At 43.2% G+C, this 27306-nt stretch overlaps 1 protein-coding gene across 24 annotated transcripts in view; it reads right to left on the bottom strand.

Moving 5' to 3' along the window:
• KCNMA1 (potassium calcium-activated channel subfamily M alpha 1) overlaps positions 1-26179 on the bottom strand; it is a 505618-nt gene extending 479439 nt beyond the window's left edge. For 20 of the 24 annotated variants that reach the window (XM_056351509.1, XM_056351511.1, XM_056351512.1 and 17 more), the window contains exon 1: positions 24833-25534. In XM_056351509.1, the coding sequence (XP_056207484.1) occupies positions 24833-25153 (321 nt within the window). In that variant the 5' untranslated portion in view covers positions 25154-25534. Of the gene's footprint in view, positions 1-24832; positions 25535-25592; positions 25744-25771 lie in introns of those variants that run through there. The other 4 variants (XM_056351515.1, XM_056351517.1, XM_056351514.1 and 1 more) reach the window with 4 other exon arrangements.
• Between the last annotated feature and the right edge of the window lie 1127 nt (positions 26180-27306).

The following is a 27306-nucleotide window of genomic DNA, read 5'->3' as shown; positions in this document are numbered from 1 at the left end:
TCGTCTAAACAATTCGCACTTAAGAAGCAAAACTTCGCAGACAAGTATCCGTACAGCACTGTAACACCTAGAAGGTCCGGAAGCAGAGAGTCACATCAGCTGGCTGCGAGCGTTTCACACAGGCACTGACATGAACTTAGAACACTTTATATCATCATATCAAAACAGCAATTACAAACAAGGCAGTTCTTCATGTCCCCTCTCAATGTTCACAGATTGTGCTTCATCCCTGTAGTGAGTGACAATGCGTACAGAACGTGCACATCGTCCAGAGCCAAGGAACATCCCTCTCTGTTCCTGCAGGGAAGTCACAGGCCTGGGTTTCTCAGATCACAAGGTGTTAAGTGACAGGAATGAACACCACCATTCGCTTACTAGACATTATCTGTCACAAACTACCCTCTTACTGAAACAGAGCAAAGTCTTAAAAAGATTAGTCAGGATGAGTTCCCTACAATGCTCTAGGTGATGCTCTGTGTTGAAAAAGGAATGTACTCTGAATAATGAGAAAAGGTTCCACCGACAATGTTAAAGGAAGGTACCACCGACTGTTAAAGTAAAGCAATGTACTCTGAATAATGAGAAAAGATAAGGTGGGCACCTGAAAGAGGTAAGACCATGAGTCAGGAAATCGTTGAACAAAGAAAGTTGAAAGGTTTACTCCACCTAGATCCCACCTATTATGAACAGAATGATTAGGTGTCAAAATCAAATGAATATGTATGTAAAGATGTTGTCATCTCTCATGAAAACTGTATAAATTACCTAACTTTTCATTGAAAAGTTCGGAGCTAGTTTGTCCGGTGGGAACTGGCTAGCTCCCCAGCGTTGCATGAAATAAATACCTTTGCTGCTTAAAGGTATTTATATTATCTCTGAGCAGTTACTCTGTGCTGTTTTGGCATCACTACACAAAACTGGCTAAAAGCCCAATTAAGATGCTATTAAAACCCCAGAAGGGAATACTGAACAATGCCAAGATGACACAAAACTCCACAGACCCTGGTTGTTTGTTTTGGAGGGGAGTTTTGAGGGATGAGTTTGAGGGGGTTTTTGGTTTGGTTTTTTCAGTCTTGTTTGTGAAAAACTAAACTTCTATGTCCCTTGAAAGCCAGAAAGAAACTATCCTTCATAGCCAGGTTTACCAGAGTAAAATAGCAGTCTTTAACCTATCTTTTAGAACTTGGTTCGGAATTTCAAAGACACCTCCCTCAAAGTAGACTCTCTGAGAAAGCTGGGGTTTTTTTACTAGTTTTCTAAAAGTAGGAGGAGTCAAAACAATCACAATGGCAACGATAGTGTCAGAACCTTTTGAATACCATTTCAAAACCAGAAAGAATTCAAAATATGGTCAGCAACCCATACAAACCATGCTTATCTCGGATCACCAAACGTGGTCCCAAACAGATGAAACTTGTTTGAGTAGGGCTTAGATTACCAAACATCCTTGTGCAGAATAAGCCTCCTGCATCACAGCTGCACCTACATCCTGGAAGTCTTCACCATTGAGACCGCTCTTTCCCAGGGATGGGTCCAAGCTGTTTTCCTTTCACCCAATCCGGACCACGTGGGATCACGCCAGCAGACTGCACACTTCATTTCAGCAGCGCCAGCTGTCACACGGGCAGCAATACAGGACAACTCCCCAAGCTGGACACGGCTGCAGCAGAACCCGCTGCCCAGCGCTCTGCATTCACAGAGGGGGTGAACACCAACAAACACCCCTACCTGAACTTTTAGGCTTTTTATTCTTAAGCTGCTTCTGCAGGAGCGAAAATTTCCTGCAACGATGAATGCTGGTCACTAGCAGACTGCGGTCAAAATGGGTTTTACCATCTTGAACCAGACTCCTATTTGAGGTAGTTGTGTTTTGAACAAACTAAAGACCGGCCCTGGCACTCAGACCTCAGATTTCTTGTTTTCTCAATACAACTGCATGTGGTCTCAGAGCTTCACTCTTTTAAATGAACCCCTTGTCCTCTCATTAGGTCAGAAAAAGAGGGGTGGAAAATGGCCAAATGTCTCAAGACAAGTTCTCAGTTTGATCATATTCCGCTACCTGGCACTACCCATCTCCTCTAATTAAGACTGCATTTTTCCCCCACTTAAGTGCAACGGGGAACTGAAGTTGCTATCATCTCAGCCTCATGGGATGCTGAGAAACCTATCTGGAGTTTCTCAGTACGTAAAGAAAGAGTTACACCGAGAGCCACAACTTAACTCTGCCTCAGAGCTTGTATGGGTTTTGCATGACAAATTAAGTGAGCTATTACTTAGAGATAACAACTAAATTTAAAAGCTAGTATCTCACATATTAATAACAAATGCAATAGTAATACACCATTTACTGTCCCGCTAAAACCAGTGCTACAAGCTGTCACAGTGTTCATCCATGAAGGCACACAGTGCTGCAAAAGATCTCTGTGGAACACACATTTTCATGTTCTTCCCTGTATGCAACGACTTTGTTATGTGGGGCTACAGATGCCAGAGGCACCAGGGGTTTATCTTTTGGTCTCCAGAGAACAGCAGATGCCACCACACCGTAAATACTACTATGGGAAACGGAAGTTAGTCAGCTGTTTTGGGTACATAGACGTGCTCGATAGCCCGATTTCTAGAGGCTCAGGACACTTGCAGATCTACAGTTAAAGCTTTAATTTCCAGGCTCGGAGCCTTAAATGGACTTGGGAGCGCTTCTGCCATCTGTGATTCGCTCACAAGCAGTGCTCAAGACTATTAAGGTGTAAATCTCATCCATGTATTTTCCATCCTTTACAGCTGCAGCATCTGCCTCCACACTGTGACCCAAGAATTTCCATATGGTAAGACTCCGCAAGGCAGGTTTTGTAACCCCCACTCTTCTTCACTTAAGATTTTTCCATGGCACCAGAATTTCTTTTTTTTTTTTTTTTTTTTTTTTAAATACATCTTCTATCATTCATCTCTTAGATCACAATGCTTTAAAGACTTAAAGCCTGTGCCTAAGCAAGGGTCAAGGCTCGATTTTCACACGCTCTGTGCTTATTTTGTCTAAGCAATATTGGTGGTAGATTGACAGAAATAGATGGCAATCACACATGGAAAAAGTCTAAGTTACGCAGCTCTCCAACTTGCCAGAAAATGTGATATTTGAATCAAAAGGCATACCAGACTTCCCAATTACCTTACTTCAAAGTAAAAGTAAGGCATTGACATTTATGATTAACAGAGGAAAAAAAAGATACTGTAATGCTTGTATTTCAGTGTGGGATCACAGCTAAGCCAAGCTCACCTGCTCCTACTAAAACCCCAACCCTCTAGTAAAGTCGAGATAGCTGCAAGTATGAGTATCAACGTGCTGTGGCATCATATAGGTTTCTCTCCTTCTCTGATACAATATGTTCTTACATTCTTTCCTAAAGCTTGAATAAAACCAAGCAATTTTCTTCACGCTTTGATCTTGGAATTTACATAGGTCATTTGTATTTAGGAAGCACTTTCATCAAAAGCAAACTAAAAAACTACCCTCCTTGTCCTGCTGCCCTTTCGAAGGATATAAAAGTATCATTTAAAAAGCTGCATTTCCATGAGACAAGCAGCGATTGCATGATTTCAGCTTCCATTTTTACAGAGTAAACTTCTGGTTCCTGTGGCAGACTTGAATTATCCTCATTTTACTACATCTAATATTTGTTTCCTTTAGTATTCCTGGCCTGTCTTAAAGAGTTGAACTTTCACAGCAGTCCACTGGCCTTCAAATGCTCTACAAAAACAGAAATGGCAATCTATTTAAGGAACTGTTTTCCTAACACCAGGGACAAATATCTTGACTTCAGATAGAATGCAAAATTCCCACTAAAGTCAGTGAAAGAAGTGTTTGGATGACAAACCGAGACCAATAGTGACTTACCACAATCTTTTTCTATTTACACTGGATAAAAAGAGGGCCCTGGACACTGACCAAGCAAATGTAAAAATAATAAATAAATAAAAGAGTTCTTTTTTCAACAAGCTTCCTACAGTCTGCCCAAGCCTCCCACCCTCTTTACTGCAATCGATCATCCTGAATGATGTGGTACCTGCTAGTTTGGGTTTTTTCCCCCCTCTCTGTTCCTCATCTTTTAGGACAAACTCTTTTGATGAAAACACTCCACTCTATGAAGGTTCACGGCTGCTGTTCTTCACCCCTTTCCTATTGAAGTTTCCATCTCTTCCTCGCACCGGCAGCTAGAACAAAAGCTGCTGAATTCCTCCCCATATTGTGGTTTGTGTTCCCATAAGTCAGGCCTGTGACTAATATTATTTCTGATATGGTTGGGTTTCGCCAAGAGTATCGCCAGGCCGTCCCTCCTGCCCGTTCAGTACTCTGCTTTCCCTTTCCAAGGCTCAGAGCATCCTCTACCTTCCAACACAACTGGTGCATCCCTCTGTTTTCTGGGACGGCGGGTAGGCACATTCTTCGCCTGGGTGACCTTCACACCCACTGCTAAAGCTAACCCCTGGATCTCCCTTTCCCATTGTCCTCTCTCCTCTTGAGCAAAGCTGTGCAATGCACGTTCAGAGGAGCAGACGCAGGAAGAGTAAAGAAGAAACGTGATCCAACGTGTAACATCAACAAGGGGGCCTCCCTAGAAGCTGAAGGGGCAGAGGTTATGGGGTACGAGAGAATGAGAAACAGATACAGGGGTGAAGAAGCGAAAAATGTTTTGTGGGCTCTTCTGCACTCTGACATTTCTCATCTCTTTACTCCAAAGCTCAACTCTCCATCAAAATACAGCACTGGCTTATTTTCTAGGTTCCTTCAAAATTCTCAGTAATCACGCAGATGCATTTATGTTTGAGATTATTTTAATTTTGAGCTTCTTGCCAAGTTACATTTTGTGTAAACACCTTTAAGTACCTGAAGCCAAATTCATGTGAAGTATTATACTCCTTGCTCCTCTTTCTTTCCTGGAGAGCTTCCATGTGCTCTTACACAGCTGCTACGCTCCACTTAACTGATGACTGATGTTTTTCACACCCATACACATTTTTCCTGAGCTCTATTGTTGCCCAGCTCTAACTTCCTATTCCTATGTAACACTGAAATTTTAGGAACTGCTGTTGCATTACATGCTGATGTTTTATATCTATATTTTATAGTGATCCTAGAACAACTAATTATACATGTATGGGTCTACTTTCTTAGCAGAGACTCTCTCAACCTAAAAAAAGGAATAAAAATATAGCTACTCAAATTTTAAGACATCCCTCCTAAACTTATGCGACATGTTTTCTTGTTTCAGTAAGAATGTTCTTTAATGGAAAATGAAGACAAACAGGAAATTGTCAGAGCACCATAAGAAATATTAAAAAAAAAATAGCATCATATAATCCTCCATTACCTTCTGGAATCTGTATGTAGCTAAAAATAAAATCCTGAGTTACAGTATTGCTGGTACTATAAAATGCCAGTCCCTGTAAGGCATATGTAGTACTCTGTAATTTCCTTTGGGTTTGTTTTTTTGTGGGTTTTTTCCCCCTTCTTTAATTATTCATTTCTGTGGAAAATTTCTCTTAGCTGGAGATTCTCTTTACAATGGGGAGAAGATTTCATCTTTGGAAGCAGCCTACTCAGGGGATGACAAATCCCTGGCATTCTTGAGTTTTTGAACTCATTAACCTCCTTAAAGCTGTTATCAGGGGACTTTCAATACTTAAATAACTAAACAGCTAACACTTTCAAATGCTGGAATGTCACCGATGACAATGAATGGCTTTGGACCTGGAGTGCTGGAAAGCTGCCAGCTCTGGCCAAGGATTTGCTGAGTTTACATTGAATTCTTGGACTGGATTCTAAATCCCTGTATTTGGATTTCAGGCTTTGGCACTGACCCATTTGTATCCCTAGCAGTAATAAATTATGCAGTTAAGAATTTCATACTGATTTAAGAACCTCAACTGACAGCGGCTTCAAATACGAACCACGAGTTCCCAGAACATTATGGAACAAGTGCTTCAGTCCTAATCAGATAAAAATGACTTAAGTACAAGTTCAGATTTGATTTGGCTAAGAAACCTTCCTGGTTTGTTTTTGGGTTTTGTTTTGTTTTGGGCGGGGGGGGGGGGGAGGTGGGCAGGGAATGAATGAGATAACAGTCTGTAGGTTCAGAAGAATTATTTCTCTTCAGGAATGAGGAAGACACCTCTATCAGCCTCTACTACCCCCAATTCCCAGGCCAGCCCCTCAGCCAGCCAGCTCAACATTGAGCACCTCTGAAGGACCCCTCCACCGAAACCTGCACACACCTGGGCTTCAACTCCAGAACTGTGAGGGAAGCTATTGTTGCAATAACGGGACTTAAAAAGTAAGTCTGTAATTATAATATGACTTCATACCAAAGTGTCAGGAGAACCCCTATTGAGTAATACCTGAAGAAATTAAAAAATTAGAAGCGCTACAACTCTTTAGACAAAGTAACACACAGGCTGCCAAGGAAGACGCACCCAAAGCCAGATGGATCTCCCTACCTACAGTCCTGCAGGTAGATACCACTTTGCTGCAATTCCTATATGATGCACGTGTTATCTAGAACTTATCATTTCCCCCAGGATCCTGACACCAGTAGAGGTATACCAGAAAGACTTGGACCCAAATGCGCGCTTGCTCTAATTAGCACATTATAATGTATTACTTAGAGAATGCACCATCTCTGCGTGATCCTCATTCAAAATCGTCCAGAGACAAGACACTAGAGGACGGTATTTGTACAAAGCCACAGAACAGCTCCTCTTTGCAAAAGGAAAAAGAGTACAGGGTGAGGAGAGGAAAAGGGTGGGTAACCGAACTGATGCTTGGCTGCATAAATAGTGCAGATTTTAAGTCTATGACAATATAAGTATTCCATTGGAAAATGACTCTGACAAAAAGAAAGAAGAATTCACCCACTAAAACAGAAAAATAACACTGCCAGAAAGCAGCAAACAAAAGCAATGCAGCGCAGCTTTTTATATGGCAGCTCTTAATGCACCGTTATCACAGTACTGTAATTTAGATGAAGAATAAAAGCAAGATAAAACCAAATAATACTAAATCTGCACTAATCACATCCTCCAAATGTTTCTGGCTGCACATTCACCAGTTACATTTGTGTAAGTGCCGCATGCAAAGATCCCAACGGAGAGCGCACTAGGCTCTGTGGATTTAAATCTCAAAAAAGTATCCAAGGATAAAAGTCACTCCAGGTAACGCTATCACAAATTAAGTTTTTCAGTAGTATCTGACAGTGGATATTTCATAAAATTTCACTCTGGACTGACAGAAACAACAGTTTCCAAGAAGCACTTATACAGTACCTACTTACGAAGTATCATTAGTAGCCTGTGATAATACAGTACGCTACTTTTTCTTCCATGCAACCACATGTAGAAGTCTTAAAAAAATGAAATTGCTGTTTTATTTGAATGACCAAAATCTATTTGTTGGTACCTTCTAAGATCAATTTCTAACATGAACTGCACTGAGAGAGAAAGCATTAGCTTTTTAGCCTTTTTTCTCTCTTTGCTGCTACTACCAGTAGCAGTGTGTAAAATTATTATAGGAATTTGGTTAGCCTCAATTTTTTACCAGGAAAGGATAAAGTAGAAAAAAAAATCTGTTTTAAAATACAGCTCAGTGTCCAGATAATGCTTAAGTACCTACACAATGAATGTTTACTTCCTAAGTACTATAGTAACAGAATTTCTTCCAAACAGGATAAAAGGATCACACTGTACAGCACCAATGTAATCAGAAAGCCATCTGCATAAATTTAAAAAGTTGAGGTGTAATTTCTGACTAAAACTGAGCACTCACAGCTCCTGCTAAAGTCATACTACAAACATCTCTGCACTCTTTGAAGCCCGAGACTTCAGAGCTCCTTCAAGCCACAGGGCACCGCTCATTTCTGCTACACTGATCAAACCGTTCCAGCCTGGTTTAAATCTATTTCTGGTCTAGCTCAGCTCAGACCAAGAAGCTCTGTGAAGTAAGCTAACAAAGAGGGCAACAGAGGAAGAAAATGAGGTATTTAATTTTCCTGTGTACAAAGAAACCTGAAGGCACATACCTTCAAAATAAGACCACTACATTATATTGTGGTTTAAAGTACTATTTGCCAACTCAATTGGCCAACACCATGGAGTAGCAAAGTTTTGAGTAACATTAAGCATTAGCCTGCCATATATATTGCAAATAACTATTTCGGACTTCTCTTTGCAAAGTAGAATAGCCTGGGATATCATCAATCTATTTCTCATGTAAACATACAGCAAAAGCATCAATCCTTCTCTGACCTCTGGTAATCAGTCGTGCCAAAATTCTGCTACTAACCAGGAACTATGTATTACACCCAATATAGCAAGTGGTCTCCACATTCTAACGTTCACCTCTGGGGAGCAGAAAAAAAAAAAAAAAAAAAAAAGGAAAAAAGTAATTTCCAGGCATGCAATGATCATCTATGTAGTTTATTGCCATATATACCTCATTCTGTGTTGAGAGCACAGGCTTCAGGTCAAACAAAAGGAAAGAGCAATAAAAAGCTAAGTCCAAAACCACTGCACTGAAGAGTTAAGCGAATTCTGTAACACACTAATGGGCCCCCGATAGAAAAGAACAGCACAGGAATGGCCTAGGAAAGCGTGAACGCACCAAGCACTTTAAAAAATTACGTATATTCAACATTTTCTTTTCATTGTCTTCTCGCAGACCAGCTACTTTTGCGATATACATTGCTCTCATCTTCCCACTTCTTCCTTTCATTCCTGTCTTGAAAAGCTGTATTAAGATTTCCCAAGGGCTCAGCACTCTGTAAGCATGCCTCTTACGTACTTGTGTGCCTCTGCTGTAATAACTACTTCAACAAATAAACCACATGAAATTCTTAAATCTACAATTATACGAAAACAGATTTATTAAAAGCCAACGCAGCACATGAAATGTCTGACCACAGCTTTTATAGTCATTTAGCTGCTAAATCCTTCCTTATTATCATCTAATCAATTGGTTTGAGGAGGGTAGCAGAGTTTATCATATTTCTAAAAGTGAGAAACATTTAATTGCCTATTCTTGCGTGCTTTCCACAATCTGTTATGGACATTAAAATGAGCATAACACACCTATTCCAGAAAAACATTGTAACAACATCTAACTTTGGTGCAACTTCATAAAAAGTTTGGTCACATTTATACAGATCCATTGAGAACCATGTATTTTACACATACATATTTACGTAGCCATACCCTAGGAATGGAAACATTCAGAGAATACAGCTGGGCAGCGAGCAGAACTGATGTATCACGTAAAATTTTAAGATATTAGCTTCCAATATGAAAAGAACTCCCAAAAACTATGAAAGCTTGACAAAATAAGGTTCCTGAAAGAAGAATGTGAATCAAGCTATTAACCAGCTTCGGTTTTGACTTTACAATAGGAAATAAAAACATAAGACTAAAAGGTCATATATTTATTTCTTGTCAAAAAAAGAAAACAAGGGAAAGAGTTTCAGTATCGTCTTTTCCCCTTCCCCCAGTCAAACCCAGATAAACTGACAGTTTTGTAACCATCCCTATTTTGGCAGAACTGTATTTTTCTGAAACTTATTTATCAAAAATGGAATTCAATCCTCTCCACTAAGAAAAAAAAAAAAAAACAACCAACAAACACTTATATAATCTTACAAACCACCTAAATTCTTTCACTTCAGAGCTGGAAATTCAAGACAAAGGAGACAAGCTCCTTCCAAACTTGACGTGAAATATTCTTGTCGTGGTTAGCTGGGCTTTTGGTGACACTTAAGAAATAAAAGCATAGAGGATGCTGAAAAGAAAATGATAGACAAGGATGGAATTTGACTTAAAGGCAGGTAATGAGATTGATTTTTTCTTTTTGTTTTCTTTTTTTTTAAGCTGGATAAAGATCTAGCGACTAAGCTCCTAAATTCACCAACATCTCTATGGCCTACTTTCTCCACTTCTTTTAAAGTCATGCCAAAAAGCCCAGGCACTTGCCCTCACAAAATGCAGACACTTCCCCAAAGCTCCCCTCCGTCAGGCAGGCAGTGGCACAGCGATCCCCCCACAACAAGGGAACGTGCGCCACGGAGCCCTGCCACACTACCAGCCCCGCACTGCAAACAGACGCCATCCTTCCATCTCTTCATTGCTGTTTCTTTTCTCATCTAGTTCACTTCCCAGCGTTCATACCGTTTACTTTTTGCATGCCTCCCAAATCAGGCAATACAATTCAATTTTTACAGTCATTTTTACATTCCTATTCCCAGCGATGCAATGACTACCTTCAAAGTATTGCAGAGAACTTAAAGAACAAGGTAATCTTGGCAACAAAAACATCCGCATAGAGATTTTGTGTTGTTCTTACACAAACATAAATTTGAGGACAAAACTGAATCGTCAGCATAACTTCCATGATTTTTTTTTTGTTTGGATAACAGCTTTCCAAATTTTAAACAGGAATACTGTTTTAATGAAACAAAGTCACTATTTCAGATTCTTTCAAACAATGTCAACTCTTGTAGCTTGAAAATAAATGGAAATGGTATGTTGTTTGTGAGACCAATTAAACACATTCGCCACCTTATTCCTGAAAAAATCCTTAGCTTTTTTGCAATGCAACAGAAACAAGCATTTCAAAGTATGATATTAACCCTTTGCCTTAAAAACAACAAAAAGTCAATAGCTTCATACCAAGACTAGTCTTCTGCTTGCAATGTGACACAAAGTGCATGTCCTGCCCCCCGCTATATGTTTGTCCTGGCTCTGATTCTTTCACCTGTTCTCTCCCGGCATTGCTGGCACCACCAGATGGGTCCTGTTTAGACTTAATTAATTTACCCCACCTCCTAGGATTTCAAAGTAGTAAAGCACTGTCAAGAACCCTGGTTCTTTCCTTTCTTGGATACAGAAAAAGAACCCAGACACAGAGAGATTTGCCTTTTAAGAACAGAATACAACATACACAAATATCTGGGGAAAACACGTGTTGTTCAAAGAAGCTAAGAATAGTACAACCAACAAGCGTATGTTTAACTGGGAACCTTCCTAGATTCTAAAAGTAACGTTATTCTTTAAATCCAGTGTGGACGCGAGTACTCAAAAACTGTTTGGGCTGGGGATTTTTTAATGGCAATGGAGCACGCATATTCAAAGTGCCTATGTATAGATAGAGTGAGTACCATACACTGCATACTGAACAAGGTAAGATGTCCTTCTTCTTGCCATCAGTCTTCATTACCTCCACCATGTGATTTTTCTATTCTCACCAATTCCTCAACACACTACAGCTAAGATTTTCTATCAGCCAAGATGATTCTTTTTTTAAATTCCTTTTATGTTGTAGTTTGAGTCTAAATCAGTTTTCCTCACACGGGGCACCAATTGTCACAGCACAAGCAAGCCAGCAAACTGCAACAAGGCTTTTACAGTCGGTCAGATTCTACTGTCCATGCTGTTTCTCCTTCCTCCAGAGGCCAGACCATACTGCTCCTCCTCAGTGTTACTTAACCACTTAGTGGGAACGAGCTACAGCTGCACATCATCCATGGCCATCAACCCACCGCCTTCGGGGCAAAGCCACAGATGCATATTATCAGTGTTAACCAACCCACTGCCTTCATTCCTCTACACTTTTATTCTCTGCTTACCTAAAAAATAAATCTTCCAGAAGGAAACTTAGGATTGCACAGCATGTTTTAACCACCCATAACCCCTTGAAAATAGTAACCGCTCTAACAACTTGCAAACTGTGTTCCTTTCACAAATCTAGCAAACAGGAGGAGTGGATGTACATGGACGAAATTGTATGCCTGTCTCAATCACCAGGCTGCTTTATATGGACTGGGGCAAACCAGTCCTTGCACAACCCTCCCGCTCCCCCGGCTTTCTCCCAGTTATCCGCTTTCAGATCTCAAGATGCACGAGGCAGAGGATCACCCCTTGGTCAAAGCTGGTAATAGGATCAGGCATAACTAAGCCTGCAGAACCATGTGTCCTCCAAATACTACAATAATAAAAATAGTTCAGATAGACCTTTTAAGTTGCTAAGCCCAATTTCGAACACACAACACTCCCTGCACAGAGGGAAAAGCTTTAAACCATACCCTAGAGCCCTAGTGATGAATTTTCCCACTTGCAGAAAACCCTCTGAGAACCACAAGCCTTTCAGCCCTCTAAAAGGGACTTAAGTGGTGCAGAAGTGTCGACACACAGTACAAGAATGAATTTCACTTCAAGCATACCAGTACAAAATACAAACCGGCCTACGACGAGAGCTGCCCCCCCCCCTCCAAAGCCCATCTCCATAATGGATATGCTGCAGCTGTCCCGGTATTAACACAAAGTTTTAGCTCCAAGTGTGTCACAAGTACACCAGAGCCTCAGGTTTTCACCTTCAGAAGTCCGGTGACACACTTAAAGAGCATCAGCTCCAAACTACGTAACCTAATCAGAAGCCTGAGGCCAGAAGACAAATAGAAACAACTTATAAATAAATTCTGAAGAATCTAATGTTGTTGGTTTGGCTTTTTTAATGCTTTACATCAATGCAGCATTTTCAACAGGATCTGCACTGAATTAAGCTAGTGTTTTAATTTAAAATCTTTTTTTATTATTATTGAAGAAGAGAATGATCTAAAATTTTAGTTTAATATTATATTCTTTTAAATTATTAGAAATGAGCCCAAATAATCCAAAATAAGCTGACCCTGTGAAGGCAGACATCCAGGAACCAACATTAATTACAGAAATGAAGAACCCTTTACTTTCACTGATACTAATGGCCAAAACACCACTATGGTCTTAAGACGCATAATTTCTTCAGAGGTTAAGCTGTTACTATGCTCAGAGTGCTGATGGAATTCTCATTTACCTATAACTATTAGGGCCATCAATTTTTTTAAAAAAAAAAAAGTCACAGACATTGTGGTTTTTTCCACAGGATTTACACACCAGCCTACTTCTAGGTGCTATTTAAAATCCAAAAAGTATTTTTCAAACTAACAGAAACTACAGTCTTACATTCGCTGCTGAAAACAATCCATTCCCAGGACCAAAACTATTTGTCCCAAGGAAGAGACAACTCGATCTGAGCAATAGTTGCAAAAAGAGCCTCCATTTAAAATGGTTCCTCTGCTTCTTGCTCATAAAGGTATTTTACTGAGCTGAGAGAATATAAATACACGAGACAACCTTCAGAAGTCTGTTTATATTGCCAGAAGCTTTTCTAGAACTTTTACCTTTACTTAAAGTTATCATTACTCTTCCCTCCACTTCTGATAAGCGTTTTGAAAATAAAATATATATATTATTGAATAAGTAAAATAATAAAAGCTCTAGAGCTCAAGTTCCCAGTGATAGGAAAAACACCCTGAAAACAGTCTGGGCACCAAGCTCCACCACTTCTTGTCTCAGACTACATCAAACAGGCAACAACTGCTTTAAACAACCCTTCCCAAACCCATTTTCTTCCCCCTCAGTCAGAGTAAGTAACAACACCTTTGCCCACACAGACTTCACACACTTGCCAAAATCCTCAGAACATCAATTAAAAACCAAAAGACAATTTTGGCATAGTTATACTGAAACTAATCAATAGCTCTGGCACAGCCCAACACCCGTAATGTTTTAAAGCAGTAAGAGATCATCCAAAGTCACAGTCTTACCATGTGATATTTGCTGGCTTGCTGGTTCACCATCCCATCCGAGGTAGCCGCTCGCCCAGAGCAGCCTGCTGGGGCCACGGCACCAACAGAAAGCCCACCAGCACAAGTTTAACACTGCAGAGTTATGGCTTAATAAAAGAAAGAGCTCCCTGGAAGAGCAATTAGCAGAAGCTGTACATGCATTGTACACTGGCTAAAAAAAACAAAACAAAACAAAAACAAAAAAAAACCTACTCAAAAAAGAAAGGAAAACAAAGCTCAGATACTTACCAAAAAGCTCATCTGAGCTTTTCCCTACAAACACAGCTAACTCGACAAGGTGTGAGATGCAATAAGAGACCTTAAGAGCTGCACCTGCTCTGTACTCTAGCATTTATACCGTCAAGGCTAACCCAGCCCACCTGGGGGGACTTGCATGCCCACTCACAGGTGCAGTAGATCAAGTGTGCTCCTCGAGCTCATCTCCCTACCCAGTTACACCTGAAGGGAACCCGCTGAGCCACGCTGGAAAAGCTGGAGTTCACTTGCAAAAACACTTTTGTCATCCAGCAAAAACATTGAACAAAACTGTATTCGCCAAAGAACATCATGAAACTACTAATTGGCATGCTAATGATGGAACCACCTCACTTTCAAAACTTTCCAAAATCTAACGTGTGAAATCTTTTCTGCTCAGTAAAAATGCCTAAAATGGTTTCGGATCTGGAGGTACTACTGCCCGCCAGCCACAGCCCGTCCCCAGCACGGCTCAGGCTCCTCACAGCAAGCCTCCTCCCAGGCTTTACACTTTGGATTTATTAGCACTGCCAAACCACCACCTCAGGACGGTAGGACCGGTCTTAGAGAACTACATAAAAAATACTGCTGCCCAAAACCACTTAATGTGCTCTGATGGACTAAATTTGGGGTTTTTAAAAAAGCCGTAAGCGATGTAACTTAGCTTCAACAGGCATTAGGTCAGATCAGGTAAGGTTTACATCGCCTGCGCTCCATATGAAGTCACAAGGTGGATGTACACACCAGGCAATGCGGGACAGGCACCTTCACAAAGTAACCACGCTATCAGGTGTGCTCTGCACCCAGCTGGCATTCCCCTACCACCTCAAGAGCCCAGGCAAGTGCTGAATGACTGGAGATACTACCCACCATTGTACCCTACCCTATGCTATCACACCATATCACCCCACCCCACCCCATCCCTCTCCAACACATCCACCCACACCCCTTGTACCAACTCGCTGTGTGATGTGACCCACCTCGTAAGGAGACTCAGCAATACCCTGGCTGATGGTCACTGAGGGCCTGCAGCCACGGGTAGCTCGGTGGGTTTACTCTCTCACTGCACCCCATGCAGAACTGGAGTCTTTTGCTGCAGCACCCTTGAGTGGCTGCGGGCAGAAACATCAGATGTTTCAAACCTGAATATTCTATTTCTTTGTGTAAAAGAAGCAAACAGACAAGCCTATGAAACCCTGGGTTCACTTTGTTGTTTAAAACCATAAGCAAACATTTCATCCTAGAGGTTGAATTATTTTCCACCTCTTACGTTCTCTCACTCCACCACTCTCTAATGAGACAGAAAGTTTCTAAATATAGTTTCTGTAATCAATTGTAAGGACACGCTTTACTTTTGTACACAGCTGGCATAGCAGCAAGATTAAGATCTATCTGCTTTAAGCCATTAGCACTTCTCGCTTTAAAGAACACAAACCCAAAACCACAAATAATCACATGGACAGTCAATAAAGACAGAAGTTTGTATACAGCTTTATTAAAGCAACTGCAGCCAGAGAAATGATAACATGTTCTGATTACCCCCACAATTTCAGTATGGGAGCATGAAAAACTTATTTTTCTAACTTATTTTTTATTAAAGTTATTTCTAAGAGCAATCAGCTTGAAGTAAATATTTTTTATTAGAGGGTGTGTATCAACCCCTTAGGTAAAAGAAAATTAAAATTCACAGTATTAGGTATTAATGCAAGAGATGATGCTGCTTTAAAGAGCTTTAAAACAGTGTGGAACTTTACAAACACTGAAGTATCTTCTCCTATGTTTATATATACAGAGAGGAGAAGCCAGGGGATTAGCTAAATCCTACTCCAGTCCAGGACATGATGTGTAAGGTCAACATTAGGAAAAAAAAAAATTAAAAAAGGTACTTGGATTATAGCTGTCATGTTCATCGACAAACATCTAAATAAGGAAATAAGTTTTCAAGAACAATAATACCTCTTTCTGAAACCCTCTGAAATGATCACTGACTCTGAAATCAAACTCCTCATTCAGCTCTTAAATTTAAATTTGGGCATCTAAAATGGCTGGTTTCTGCAAGTGTTGACGTTAAGCTCCACAAAGTAACCTAAACAATTGTTGTGTGAATTTTCTTTTAAAATTATGCATATCTTAATAACAAAAATAATGCCATCAGGTGAAAATAAGAACAATCAAATCTCTTTTTTCTTCCCGTCCTGGAATCACATCTTATCGTTCCGTTGGCAACTCAAATGATACCGATGTTCTCCTACAGTACATATCATTTAAGTTGACATTAAAATGTTATCACTTAAATCACACAGGCAGAGTCAAAGCTCCACACCTTGGACAAGCATTTTCCACTTTCAGTAAACTAAAAATTTATTATATCCTAAAGACATATCCCAGCAAAGCAACTAAAATTGTTTTTGCAGATATCCAAACTGTGAGGTTTTTAGTGTTGTTTTCTTTTAGGAACAATGGATCTGTAATACAAATTCTGCTCTTCTGCCTGATGAAAAGCCCACTCTGTAACTTACACATCTAATGCAGAGGCAGAGGAGGAAACCCAGCATTTAGTCAGGTAAAAATTTTGTGTGGCTTTAAACCAAAAATCAGACCATCTCTCAATCGAAGACATCCTTCCTTAAGCAGAAAATCCACGTCTCTCTAAAAAAGCACAACATAACAAATGGTGACTATAACCTTATCCTGCAGAGAACGGGAAAATAATGTAGCCATAAAGGACACAGGGAAACAAGTCTGCAGTATCGCTGAGAGCCTGAGCGATATGAAAATCATGCCAACATAAAACCAGCAGTCCACTGCCTCTGATGCTGAAGGAATCGGAAGCCTTTGGATATAAATGCATTGGGAATGGACGAAAACTAACACAAAAAGCTGAAAAAAACTTCCCACATAACAAAATCAAGTTATGAGAAGTATCAAAGCATTAAAAAAATTCCCTCGTGGGGAAAAACATTTGCAGTGCACATAGATAGACCCTGCAATATTGTCTCCTAATTAGGCTGTTCTTGTGACTTAAAGGAAAAGGAAAAAGGAGGGGTGTTTTCCCTTCAGTCCTTAAAAGCCGAGTACAATTTATCAGCTTCTTTATGAAACAATATTTATAGTACAAGAACCTAGAAAATGTAAAAACATCACACAACATCTGCCTGTCATTCAGCAACCCCACTTCCAAAAAAGTGATGTCAAATCCCTTGTAGCCAAAGGATTCACTGCATCCGAAAGCATCCGAAGTGCTCCACACCAGCTGTGACCATTATACGTCAAAGAAGCCAGTGACCTGTTTCAAGCAATTTGTGGAGCAGGATACCCGTGTGTAATCACAACAGAGTTTTAACAGAGTTCATGCTAGAAAAAATTACAAGATGCTTAAACAAAGAATCACTCTAATATATTTCACTTTATTTTTGTAATATTAAGGTCACCATTTGCAAATAGGTTGTGGTGGTTTTTTTTTAAAAAAAAAAAACATATCTGTGATAACGTTTCCCCTGTACTTAAAATAGAAAATTAATCCAACACCAGTAGTGCTAGAGTGAATCTCATTCATAATAGCAAATTTAAAGCGAGTCACCTTTTAACAAAAAAGAGCTACAGCGTTACATCAAAATGTAAAAGGTATCATGAAAACTGAATGACATATAACAAGAAAGAAAATGCCAAATATTTAGTCAGCGTTTGCCTGGACAAAGGGGAACAAAACCATATTATGAATTTATTCCTCAGTATAGAAAGAGCGACAAAAACGCAACACGGTAGACCTGCACCTAACAGGGTGCCAAGCCACCCAAATTCCGGCCAGGCTGCCGTTACACTACTGTTGTTGGTGATGTTACCGTACTTTTCAACACTCTTCTGGCCTGGTGATGAGATCTGGGGTTTTTTTCTCCACTAAACGGTAGCAGTTCGCTACTTTAATGAGGTAGCGAAGCTAAGGCCATGCAAAGGGGGTGTCCAGGACTCAGGGCATGGCCGCACGTGTGCCCCCGTGCTGCGGGCGATCCGTGGGCCAAAGGACCTTTGCCAGCTCCGCTGAATGCACCCTTACTGCTGTTCTAAAAAAAGGGCCAACATTTACCATTGCGCGCCAGCTTGCAGGAGAGATGTCGCGATAGGATATTACCAGCGGTTCGAGCACTCAGATCCTGATTTCCAAGGGGGGCCTGGCAGAAGGTGTAAGTCTTGGCTGGAATAGAAACACAACTCATGTGATTTTTAAATATTATGTTTCTAACGTTGAAATCCCAGACATAATGGCCACAAGCCAAGTAAATACACCTCCCTACAATAAAAGAAAAAGGCTTTTAAAAGCTTAAAATGTTAACACAAGAATCGTTTTAAAAAATAAATCAGATTCATCTAGAACACTGTGAACATCCAGGCCTGAGTCCAAAACCATTGAAATTGTTAGGACTGCCTCCCTCTATTTCAACAGGCTTTGGATAACGCTCCTCGTTCCTTTAACTCTCAAACAGACAAATACATGCAATACATCATCTCAAAGCAAACTGAAGTCAACACATTTCAGTGGCAGCACATTCATTTAAACAGAACCATGCATACTATATATGGGAATAAAGTGTTCCTCTCAAAGATGCAAACCCGATGTATTCTCAGGCTATAAATACCATCAGGATTCAAAATGGGCCCTCCCTGGCCGATACATCTCTGACAGGCATGGAAGACATGGATCTTTCTCATTTATTCACCCAGCTATGCTATCGCTAAAAGCGCTAACGAAATCCCACTGCATTTCCCCCTCCCGTCATCACCCAAGGTGACCTCTGTGCCGCAGACAAAGTGCTCACACTTACAGACCATGAGGTCTAATCCAGAATCTGTGCATCTAGCCCTGTGTAAAGTTGGTGTAAATGCCAGTCTGGTCTGGTGCTCCTGCGAGGAGCAGGGAGCTGGACTCCACGGTCCTTATGGGTCCCTTCCAACCTAAGATCTTTGGTGATTCTAAGCCTTCAGCTGTGCAGCAGCACATGAACTCACTACAGAAACACAGCATCTTATGATAGCTTTATAAAGCATAGTCCCTTCCCTTTTGTCACTGAAATGATATGTGGGGGAGAAAGCATTTTTTAACCATTAACACCCACACATAACATTTCAGCAATCTTCCCCTTCGAAAACCTCCACAAGCTGTGTTGACTATGTCCTTCTCAGACTTCTGATATTTGATAATTTTCATACCTTAAAACACATAATTCAATGCCATGTTACTAGGTATGTATAACCGAACCAGAAGGACAGCCCATCCTTAATTTTGCCTAGAGTGATGTTTATGTCTCACCAGGTTCTCTGGAACCGCTGCCCAACAACCTCACGCTATGGAATGCCTCCCTGCTGCTGAACTACAGCCTGATCTTGCCGAGGAATTATTACCGACCAACCCTGGAAATTCACATGAGCTTTGGCCAACCTGAGTTGGATTCCACAGAACAGCGGAGCTGGCTTCTGAAGGAACCCTGACCATCGCCCTGCGCTTTGCCTGCTGACTAGGGATTACTGCTTCTCCTGAGCATTTGTCCCAGGAAGGACACTCAATGACTCAGATTCACAATCCACTTTCTTGCAACAGTACAGGGCAGACACAGGCCACCGTTGCTTTTTTAATTATAATCATTAGATCCTGTCCTTGCAGAGATTATACTTAGGACTTGCACTCTCCAAATTTTCAGTGTTTCTGTCTCTGGGGCTATAAACTGCCCTCATTTTGCATTCAGAAATCGCACCACATCAAAACTGCGTACATAGACCATTGCTATTTGAAAGCATTTTGTTCCCCATTACAGGCATTTCTTCTATTGAGCTGTAACTGAAAAAAATTGTGAAATCTAATGGTTTCCAACCAGCATTTACAGATTTGCAGACGTGCGAGAGCTGCAAATTCTTTCAAAGTGCAGCTTTTCTCCTTAAATATATGCGTTGCAAAGCCTCGAAAATAAGTACAATACTGCATCAAAATAACCTGTTGGTTGAAATTGTTTGGTTTACAGCTTAAATCCTTGTCCATACATTTTCTTTTCTGCACGCATAAACAATTTTAGTGTGTGTCTGTAAAACGTGAAATCCATTATGAGCTCCAGAGAGCCAAAAGCATCTTTCCTTTTCACAGCATGGAAAACAGCCGCACACGCCTCTCCACACCGGTGCCTTGTATCACTTGGAGAAACACTGCCTGCAAAAAGCTGCCAGTACCTTTTCTTTCAGTCCTTGACCTCTCCACCATGTCCATCTCTCCATTGGCAACCTGTCCGGCAGGACGCTCATGGCGTAATTACACACAGGCCACCTGATAGCCAAGAGATGGGAACGATTCAGTGCCTTGAGCCAGGCTGCGCATGTGACTAACGAGCTAAATGCATTACGGTCCTCTGCTAATCCCTTGAGCCTTCCAGTTGTTCATACGCTTCTGCTCGGTACATCTTCGAGAGAGTCAAGGTGAGGTTTCCACATACAGATTTAAATGGAGCGATGTCCTGCGTTATGTGTCCACAGGTGCTTTTTAACGTACTCTCATACTTTTCTCAATATACAGTGCCCTGTGGTGAGTTTGTTTCTTTAGTTTCATTTGGAGCGGACGTTTATGCAGATATTGCTAGGAAATCAAAAAACTAAATTTATGAGAGCTGGCTTGGGAGAAACGCTTCTTCTTTTAGGGAAAACAAAATTTTCCACTTAGAAATTCTCTCAAGCCTTAGAGGTCCAGGTGAAAAATCTTAACTTTTCAAAGAAGGCTTCTGCAAATATTTCACTTCCAGTAAAAACAGAATTTTCCTATTCAGAACCAGCAAGAATGTTGTTTTGTTTCTACTGACCAAATCTAGCACTGTAAGATTTATTAAACTTCCCGAATATGTAGACCAATATCAAGGAAGACTATTATGGCTTGTAATTTCAGGCAAGCAACTGCTACCTCTAATCATAATGTGATTTCACTTTATATGTACATGAGTCCTGGGTTGTGGGGAGGAAAAGCTCTCCAGAACACTGAAATCATTCCAACAGGAGCACAGAGATAAAGATCCATTCCACCTGCTACAGCCTTGAAGGCACAAGGTACATAAGGGGTACCACCCCCCAGGGCACCAAGGAGCAGCGACACAGGGTCTGGTACGCCGTCCTTCGAAAGGGTTCAAATCTCACGTCACGGTGCACTGGGCAGCCTCAGGAGCCGGCTGTGCCCCAAACTGGTGTGCTGTTGTTCCACCGCTCCTGCTTCATGTTTGAGTTTGTCCCAAGGCAAAACATAGTATCTGATAATGTCAGTAGAAAAAGCCCTTCAGGAGCATAGAAAATACAGTAGCAGGCCCACACCATCAAAAGGACGAGAGATTGTCTAACACGCATTTAGCCACTCTGTACTGTGTACTTCACCATTCATATTTATTTGATTTTTCTGTTATTACGAGAAACAAGAGCAACTAAGGGTGTCAGAGCCCAGCCCACTGAACTTCAGTCTCACATTCTACTTTTCATACACAAACAGGAATGAGTTGGTCAAGCGACAAAGGAAAAGCAAAGAGAAGACCAGTTCTTTAACAACGTCTAAGCATTCCTAAAAAAGTAGGTGGAAACACTGACAAGAAAAACAGCATTTGTTAAGTCTCTGCAATGTGACTGTAGCTAATTTTGCAAGAATTACATCTAAAATTATACACCTTAGTAAATAAAGGAATACAAAGGCTTCAGTGTTAATGACCCTCACATTATGTGAAACACTGACAAAACAGGTCAAGATTTACATTTTTCCTTTTGGCAGATTTAACAAAATGTCATCTCACAAAGCAAGCATGGAGCATAAAAATCCTAAGACTTCAGCAATCATTTTTAGTACGTGATTAATATTAATGATCTATTCATATGCGATGACATAAATTGGATATGGAATTTTAAGGGGCAACATTTATCAATCTGTTACCAGAAGTTTTCATAGTCTTGACTTATGGTATCTTGACCTTCTTATCTCCAAGAAAAAAAGAAAAAACAAAAGAAGTGAAACTTCATACCACAAAGTGTTAAACTGTTTCTATCATGTTTTTAAATTCCAACTTTAAATTTGATGGGGGGGGGGAGCGGGAAGTGGGGATAGGGGATGAGGGGACACACCAAAAAACATTCCAAATCCTATGTAGCCATTGCAAACTGCTACATCCCAAAATCAAGCTGACAATCACTGACAAATCTGAGGAATACACTGTGCTTAGAATATAGCAGGGGAAAAAAAAACAACCCAGAACTTTTTGCAGTTATTAGCAATAACATACATGGACACAGGTGTTAGCACAGTAACCCTGTGAATTATTCACATATATGTGAGTTATTCAGCAGGAAGTGACAGAAAGAAGACGTGAGAAAGATTTGAACTCACTCCCTGGGACCACCCTTTGCGCAGAGAGTGAGACGATGTTGGACAACCCAACTCTCCCACAACCTGTGGAGCAGCAAAAGAGGCAGCACAGGGAAGGAGAGGTCCTAACATGCAAAAAACTTCTTCAGAAGTTTGGCTACCTCTTGCCAAATTGCTTTTGCTAGCATATATATGCATTCACCTTTTTCACCTGCATCCTTGGCAGCCTCTCCCACGTTACCATGCAGCACAAAGCACATGTTTGGTAACAGCAAAGCTTAAGACATTTCCAGTTGTTGCTTCATTTAGCCTTTTTACCCTAAAGACTAGAAAACTGTTTTGCAGTAATTAGTTACTCCTTACACACAAAGAATTCCCTCCAATTCCCCTATTTTAGGACATAAGAAATGCAGGATCAGCCCTTGAAAGTTCTTCACCAGAGGCTTGAAAACCCTTAGAAGTGGAACAAACACAATCTAAAGAGAGACACATATCTCCCCCTACCTGCAGAGCCCTTTATCCTCCCGCCCCCGGGAATAATATTCACAGACACAGCTACTTCAGGTCTCACACATGAAATAAGCTCTGATTTTACAACCTGGCACTGCTGCAGTATGTCAAATCGTTTGGACGGGAAGTGCTGGAACCCCTTGATGATACACCTGTTATTTAGTGAACCGATATGTTTAGCCTAAGAGGTCTTAAAAAAATTTGGATATGCCTTTCTGTACCGGTTAAGAAATGAATTATGTGCCTTAACCGAGTATGTCCCAACAACAGACTATCAGACCAGCAATACCCACCAAGACACTATGTGCAAGAAGTCTTATGTGCAAGCCTCTAACTTTTCATTCTCACAAGGAATGAATGAAGGGGATAACCTGTAGGATTTCCTTTTTCACCAGTATCCCCGACAGCCCTTGCAGATTTGTCTCATCACATGGAGAGGAAAACGCTGAACGCACACAGCAGGAACTGCAGGTAAGCCCTAGCTACCCACCCATTCTTGAAAATCGCTGTCTACCGTTGAAGGCAATGACATTTTACAAGACACACTTATCACCACATATCGGTTTGAACTCTTGTCATCATATCTGGCTACCACCTCTCTAGGAAAAGTTCAAGTTTGCTTTTGAACGCAATAAAAATGCCTATAGAGAAGTGATGCTGCCTGGTAGGTTTCCCAAAGCTTAGGGCTGACTTCAAAGCTTTTATTTACCCCTTATCTCTAGAAATCACTTCTTCCGTAGATAGGCCAGGTTCACTGCAACTGTTCTACTTCCAGCCGGACTGTGGAGGCTCCTTTAGGCAGCCCGAACGGGTCGCCTGCCTCGCTAAACCCACACACACAAACAAACAAGTACGGTAACTTCTCACACTCTTGACTTCGCTTCTGGTTTCCCCGAAGCGTTCGATCCTCGGTGCGGCTGGGTTATGCGCTGTATCAAGTGTATTTAGGGGGGGAGGGGACAGAAGAAAGGGGAAGACAGCTCACTGTACGTCAAAGCAAGCCAGCAACCTAGCAACCATATATTAAAAGGTGTGTGTGTTTTTGTGGGTGTCTGTGTGCCAGGAATAACTGAAGCAGATATTATTCCATTTGTAATCCAAAAAATGTGAAAAGGGAAGGGGAGAAACTCCAGCTGCTGGTCTATTTTGGGGTCTGTCAAAATCCACTTTCACAAATACAGAACCTTAACGCTTTCTAGCCCATTTGTCTTAAGCAAAAATGAAAGTCTGGACCTGAGCGAGTTCTTAACTTCGGTCTGAAGAGAGACCCTCCAAAGCAGGAGCCGACCTTACTTCACACACTGTGCTCTCTCCCAGCTTTCTGATATGCAAAAATCACAGGGGCAGAGAGGCTGCCTCAAAGATTTTGCGTTTAGGTTAAAAGAATACTGATCTACCATGTTACTTACAAATGCACTAAATACTTCCAGGTATCTACATTTAATCTATCAAGTGGAAGCGTCAAAGATTCTCAGGGAGAGGAAGCTGCTCTTAAAAGATTCACTTGAGGGAGAAGTTTACCTTTTCGATTTTGCCCAAGTTTCTCAGTCTAGGGGATAGTTTAGCCCAGCAGACACACACCCCCACCCCACCATCGCATGCGGTCCTGGGGGTGCACACCAACTTCTGAACCACACCGTCCCACCGTGCCTGCGTCTGCCTCGCCGGGAGGGCGAGCTGACACCAAGGTGTAACTTCGGTGCCACCAGATGAAAACCAGCATGTCCCTGCGTGGCGTGGGAGGGAGAGGGGGGACTGGGGGGCACAACTCAGGGCTGCACCCAAGCCACACTCCCCACGTTGCGGCTCCCACCAGCCTGTGGCGACTCTACCACACCAGCAGCCAGCACGCTGCCATCCAACCAAGAGCCCTACGGCATCTCCAGTGCCACCTCGCCCAGGTGTCCTGGTCTGCGAGGCTGAGCTCCTCATCCTCCTCCTCCTCACCACCACCACCGAACCAAGCCATCACCAGCACCGGGAGAGGAAGGGGTGGGGGTGTTACCTTGTTTTTGACCCCGCAGTGGCAGCAGACAGTCCACAGGTACTTGAGGGTCCTCCACAGCAGGATGATAAACAGTCCCCCAAAGAAAGTGACCATGGATGAGGCGAGGAAAGCCCACCACATACGCTGTCCGCGGCTATCGCAGGGCACCTCCATGGTCACCGGGATGATGAGCGCATCCATCTTGGGCACATTGACGGGGGAGGAGGACGAGTCTGTGTTGAGATTGTTGGCGTTGATATTGTTACTCATTCTAATGCCGCCGCCGCCGCCGCTGCCGCCCGGGTAGGAGCCGCCGCCGCCGCCGCTGCCATTTGCCATAGCTAACGGCGAGCCGGGCGCGCAGGGGCTGCCGAGAGCTCCTCCCGCCGCCAGCGCCCCCCGAAAAACCCATCACCAGCCATATTGCTGCTGCCGCCGCCGCTCAGCGGGGGGGGGGAAGGATAAAAATAAAGAGGGGGGGGGGGGAAAAACCCAAATCAAAACAAACAAACAAAAAAAAAAAAAAAGAACGCAATTAAAAAAAAAAATTGAGAGTGAAGATAAGCGACCGCACAATCCCCCGGTCCCTCTCGGGAGCCGGCAGGCCGGTGAATTCCGAGCGTCCTCCTTGTACGGTGAAAATAATACGTATACGTAAAAAAAAAAAAATTAAAAATAATAATAAAAAGGTAGTCTCCTCCTCAGATTCCCACCCCTTCCTTCTCCCGCATACACGGCCCCCACCCCGCCCACCCCCACAAAAATCAGCCGCCACCACCACCACAAACTGATGCCTCGGAGCGTCTCTCCAAGCCCCCCAGCGCTGCGAGCCTCTGCCTGGCGGGGACCTCCGCCTCCGCCGCGGATCTTCCCCGAGGTGCTCTGTTATTATTGTTATTAGTCTTTAACTTGTTATTAGCGACACTCAGCCCCCCCCCCCCCCCCCCCCCCGCGCACCCTCCTCCTCCTCCTCCTCCTCCTCTTCCAAGTCCAGCCCCTTCCTCTCCTCTTCCCCCCTCGGTGCCGGCAGCCGCCTCCTGTGGCTCCTAATTCATCCTCCGCTGGCCCATCTGTGCGGGCGCTGCCGCCGCCTCCTCGCCCATCCTTCAGGCGCTCCCGCCGGGGCCCGCGCTGCCGCTCGGGCGGCTGCTCCCACACGCGCAGCGACGCCGCCGGCCCCCGCCCCTCCCTGCGCGCCGCCGGGGGACGCGCCGGCCCCGGGCCGCGGCCCCGCGCGGGGCAGCCGGCTGCCGGCCGCGGGGGGAGGAGAGCGCGGGTTCAGGCGGGCTCCCGGCCCGCCATGGGCAGCACCGCGCGGCGCCGCCGCGCTCCTCCGCCCCGCGGTCGCGCCGGTGGGGCCGCTGAGGCGGCGAGCGATGGCTCCGCAGGGCGGCGAGGGGAGGAGTGTGTGAGGAGAGGGGCGGGGGGGGCGACGCGCTTCACAGGTGGCGCCGGGGCCGCTCCAACAAGTGCCGCCGGCCCAGGCGGGGCCATGGCGGCCGCGCAGCGCTGCCCGCAGCCGCGGTGAGGCGGGGGCGGCGGAGCGGGCCCCCTGCCCGCCGGGGCCGCTGTGGCGGCTGGCATGGCGCGGGGGCGAGGGGCTGAGCTGCAGCAGCAGGTGCCCTGCCCGGGGTGCGGGGGGGCCGCCCGCGGGGGTGCCCGCTCCCGCCGCCCGCGGCGTCTGTCAGTGACAGCGGGGAAACACCGCAACGGCTCCGCCACTTGCTGCGCAGCCCGGGAACCTTCCTGAAATCAACCCTTCGGGACAGACGTGGCGATTTCACAGGACACGCCGAGGGCAATCCAGCCAGGAAACCCCGGGAGTCGTCTCCTGCCCCCCCCCCCCTCCCCCCCCCCCCCCCCCATTCCCATTGAAAAGCAGAAGAATCTGCACTTATCTATTTAATTATAAATCAAAATCTTCATTTGGCCGCACGGTCTGCTCCCTCGCGTGCCTGCACAAAGTATTATGCAGATCCTCTTGACATCTTTCCAAGGGTAAAATACAACAGCCTATGTGTGCTGCGTGACATTTCCCCATCTGATCAAGCCACGCTACACAAGGACAGGGCCACCATGATGGAATAGTAATCTTTTAACCTCCACTAGCACTAGTTCCTCTTGCTGCATCTGCCATGGGTTGGTTTGTTTGTGTTTTCTACTCGAGTGACGGTAATGAGATTTTTATGAGTCCTCAAAGCTTTTTATGGGGCTCTCTAACCCTCTCACCTCCACTTTTTTGTGTGCTGACACTGCCATTTGTCTGACTTTGCGAGGTTATCGTGATGCCTCGCTCCAGTCTGTTCCTTCAGTCTGTTCCTTGAAGAGAGAAAGGGATTCATAGAGGCCTCTGAATAGGGAGAGTGCTAAGCAATAATAGGGATGTATATACACAAGTGACACAATATTACACGACCGTATCCTGGAGGAAAACGGATAGTCAGTTACACGGTGCACCTGAAGCAACCCGTTCCCAGGAGGCTGTTGTAAGA

The sequence above is a fragment of the Falco biarmicus genome, chromosome 9 (assembly GCF_023638135.1).
Source record: "Falco biarmicus isolate bFalBia1 chromosome 9, bFalBia1.pri, whole genome shotgun sequence".
NCBI classification, from domain to species: domain Eukaryota; kingdom Metazoa; phylum Chordata; class Aves; order Falconiformes; family Falconidae; genus Falco; species Falco biarmicus.
Note: the sequence above shows the minus strand (reverse complement) of the source record. Positions and strands in the feature narration are given on the sequence as shown.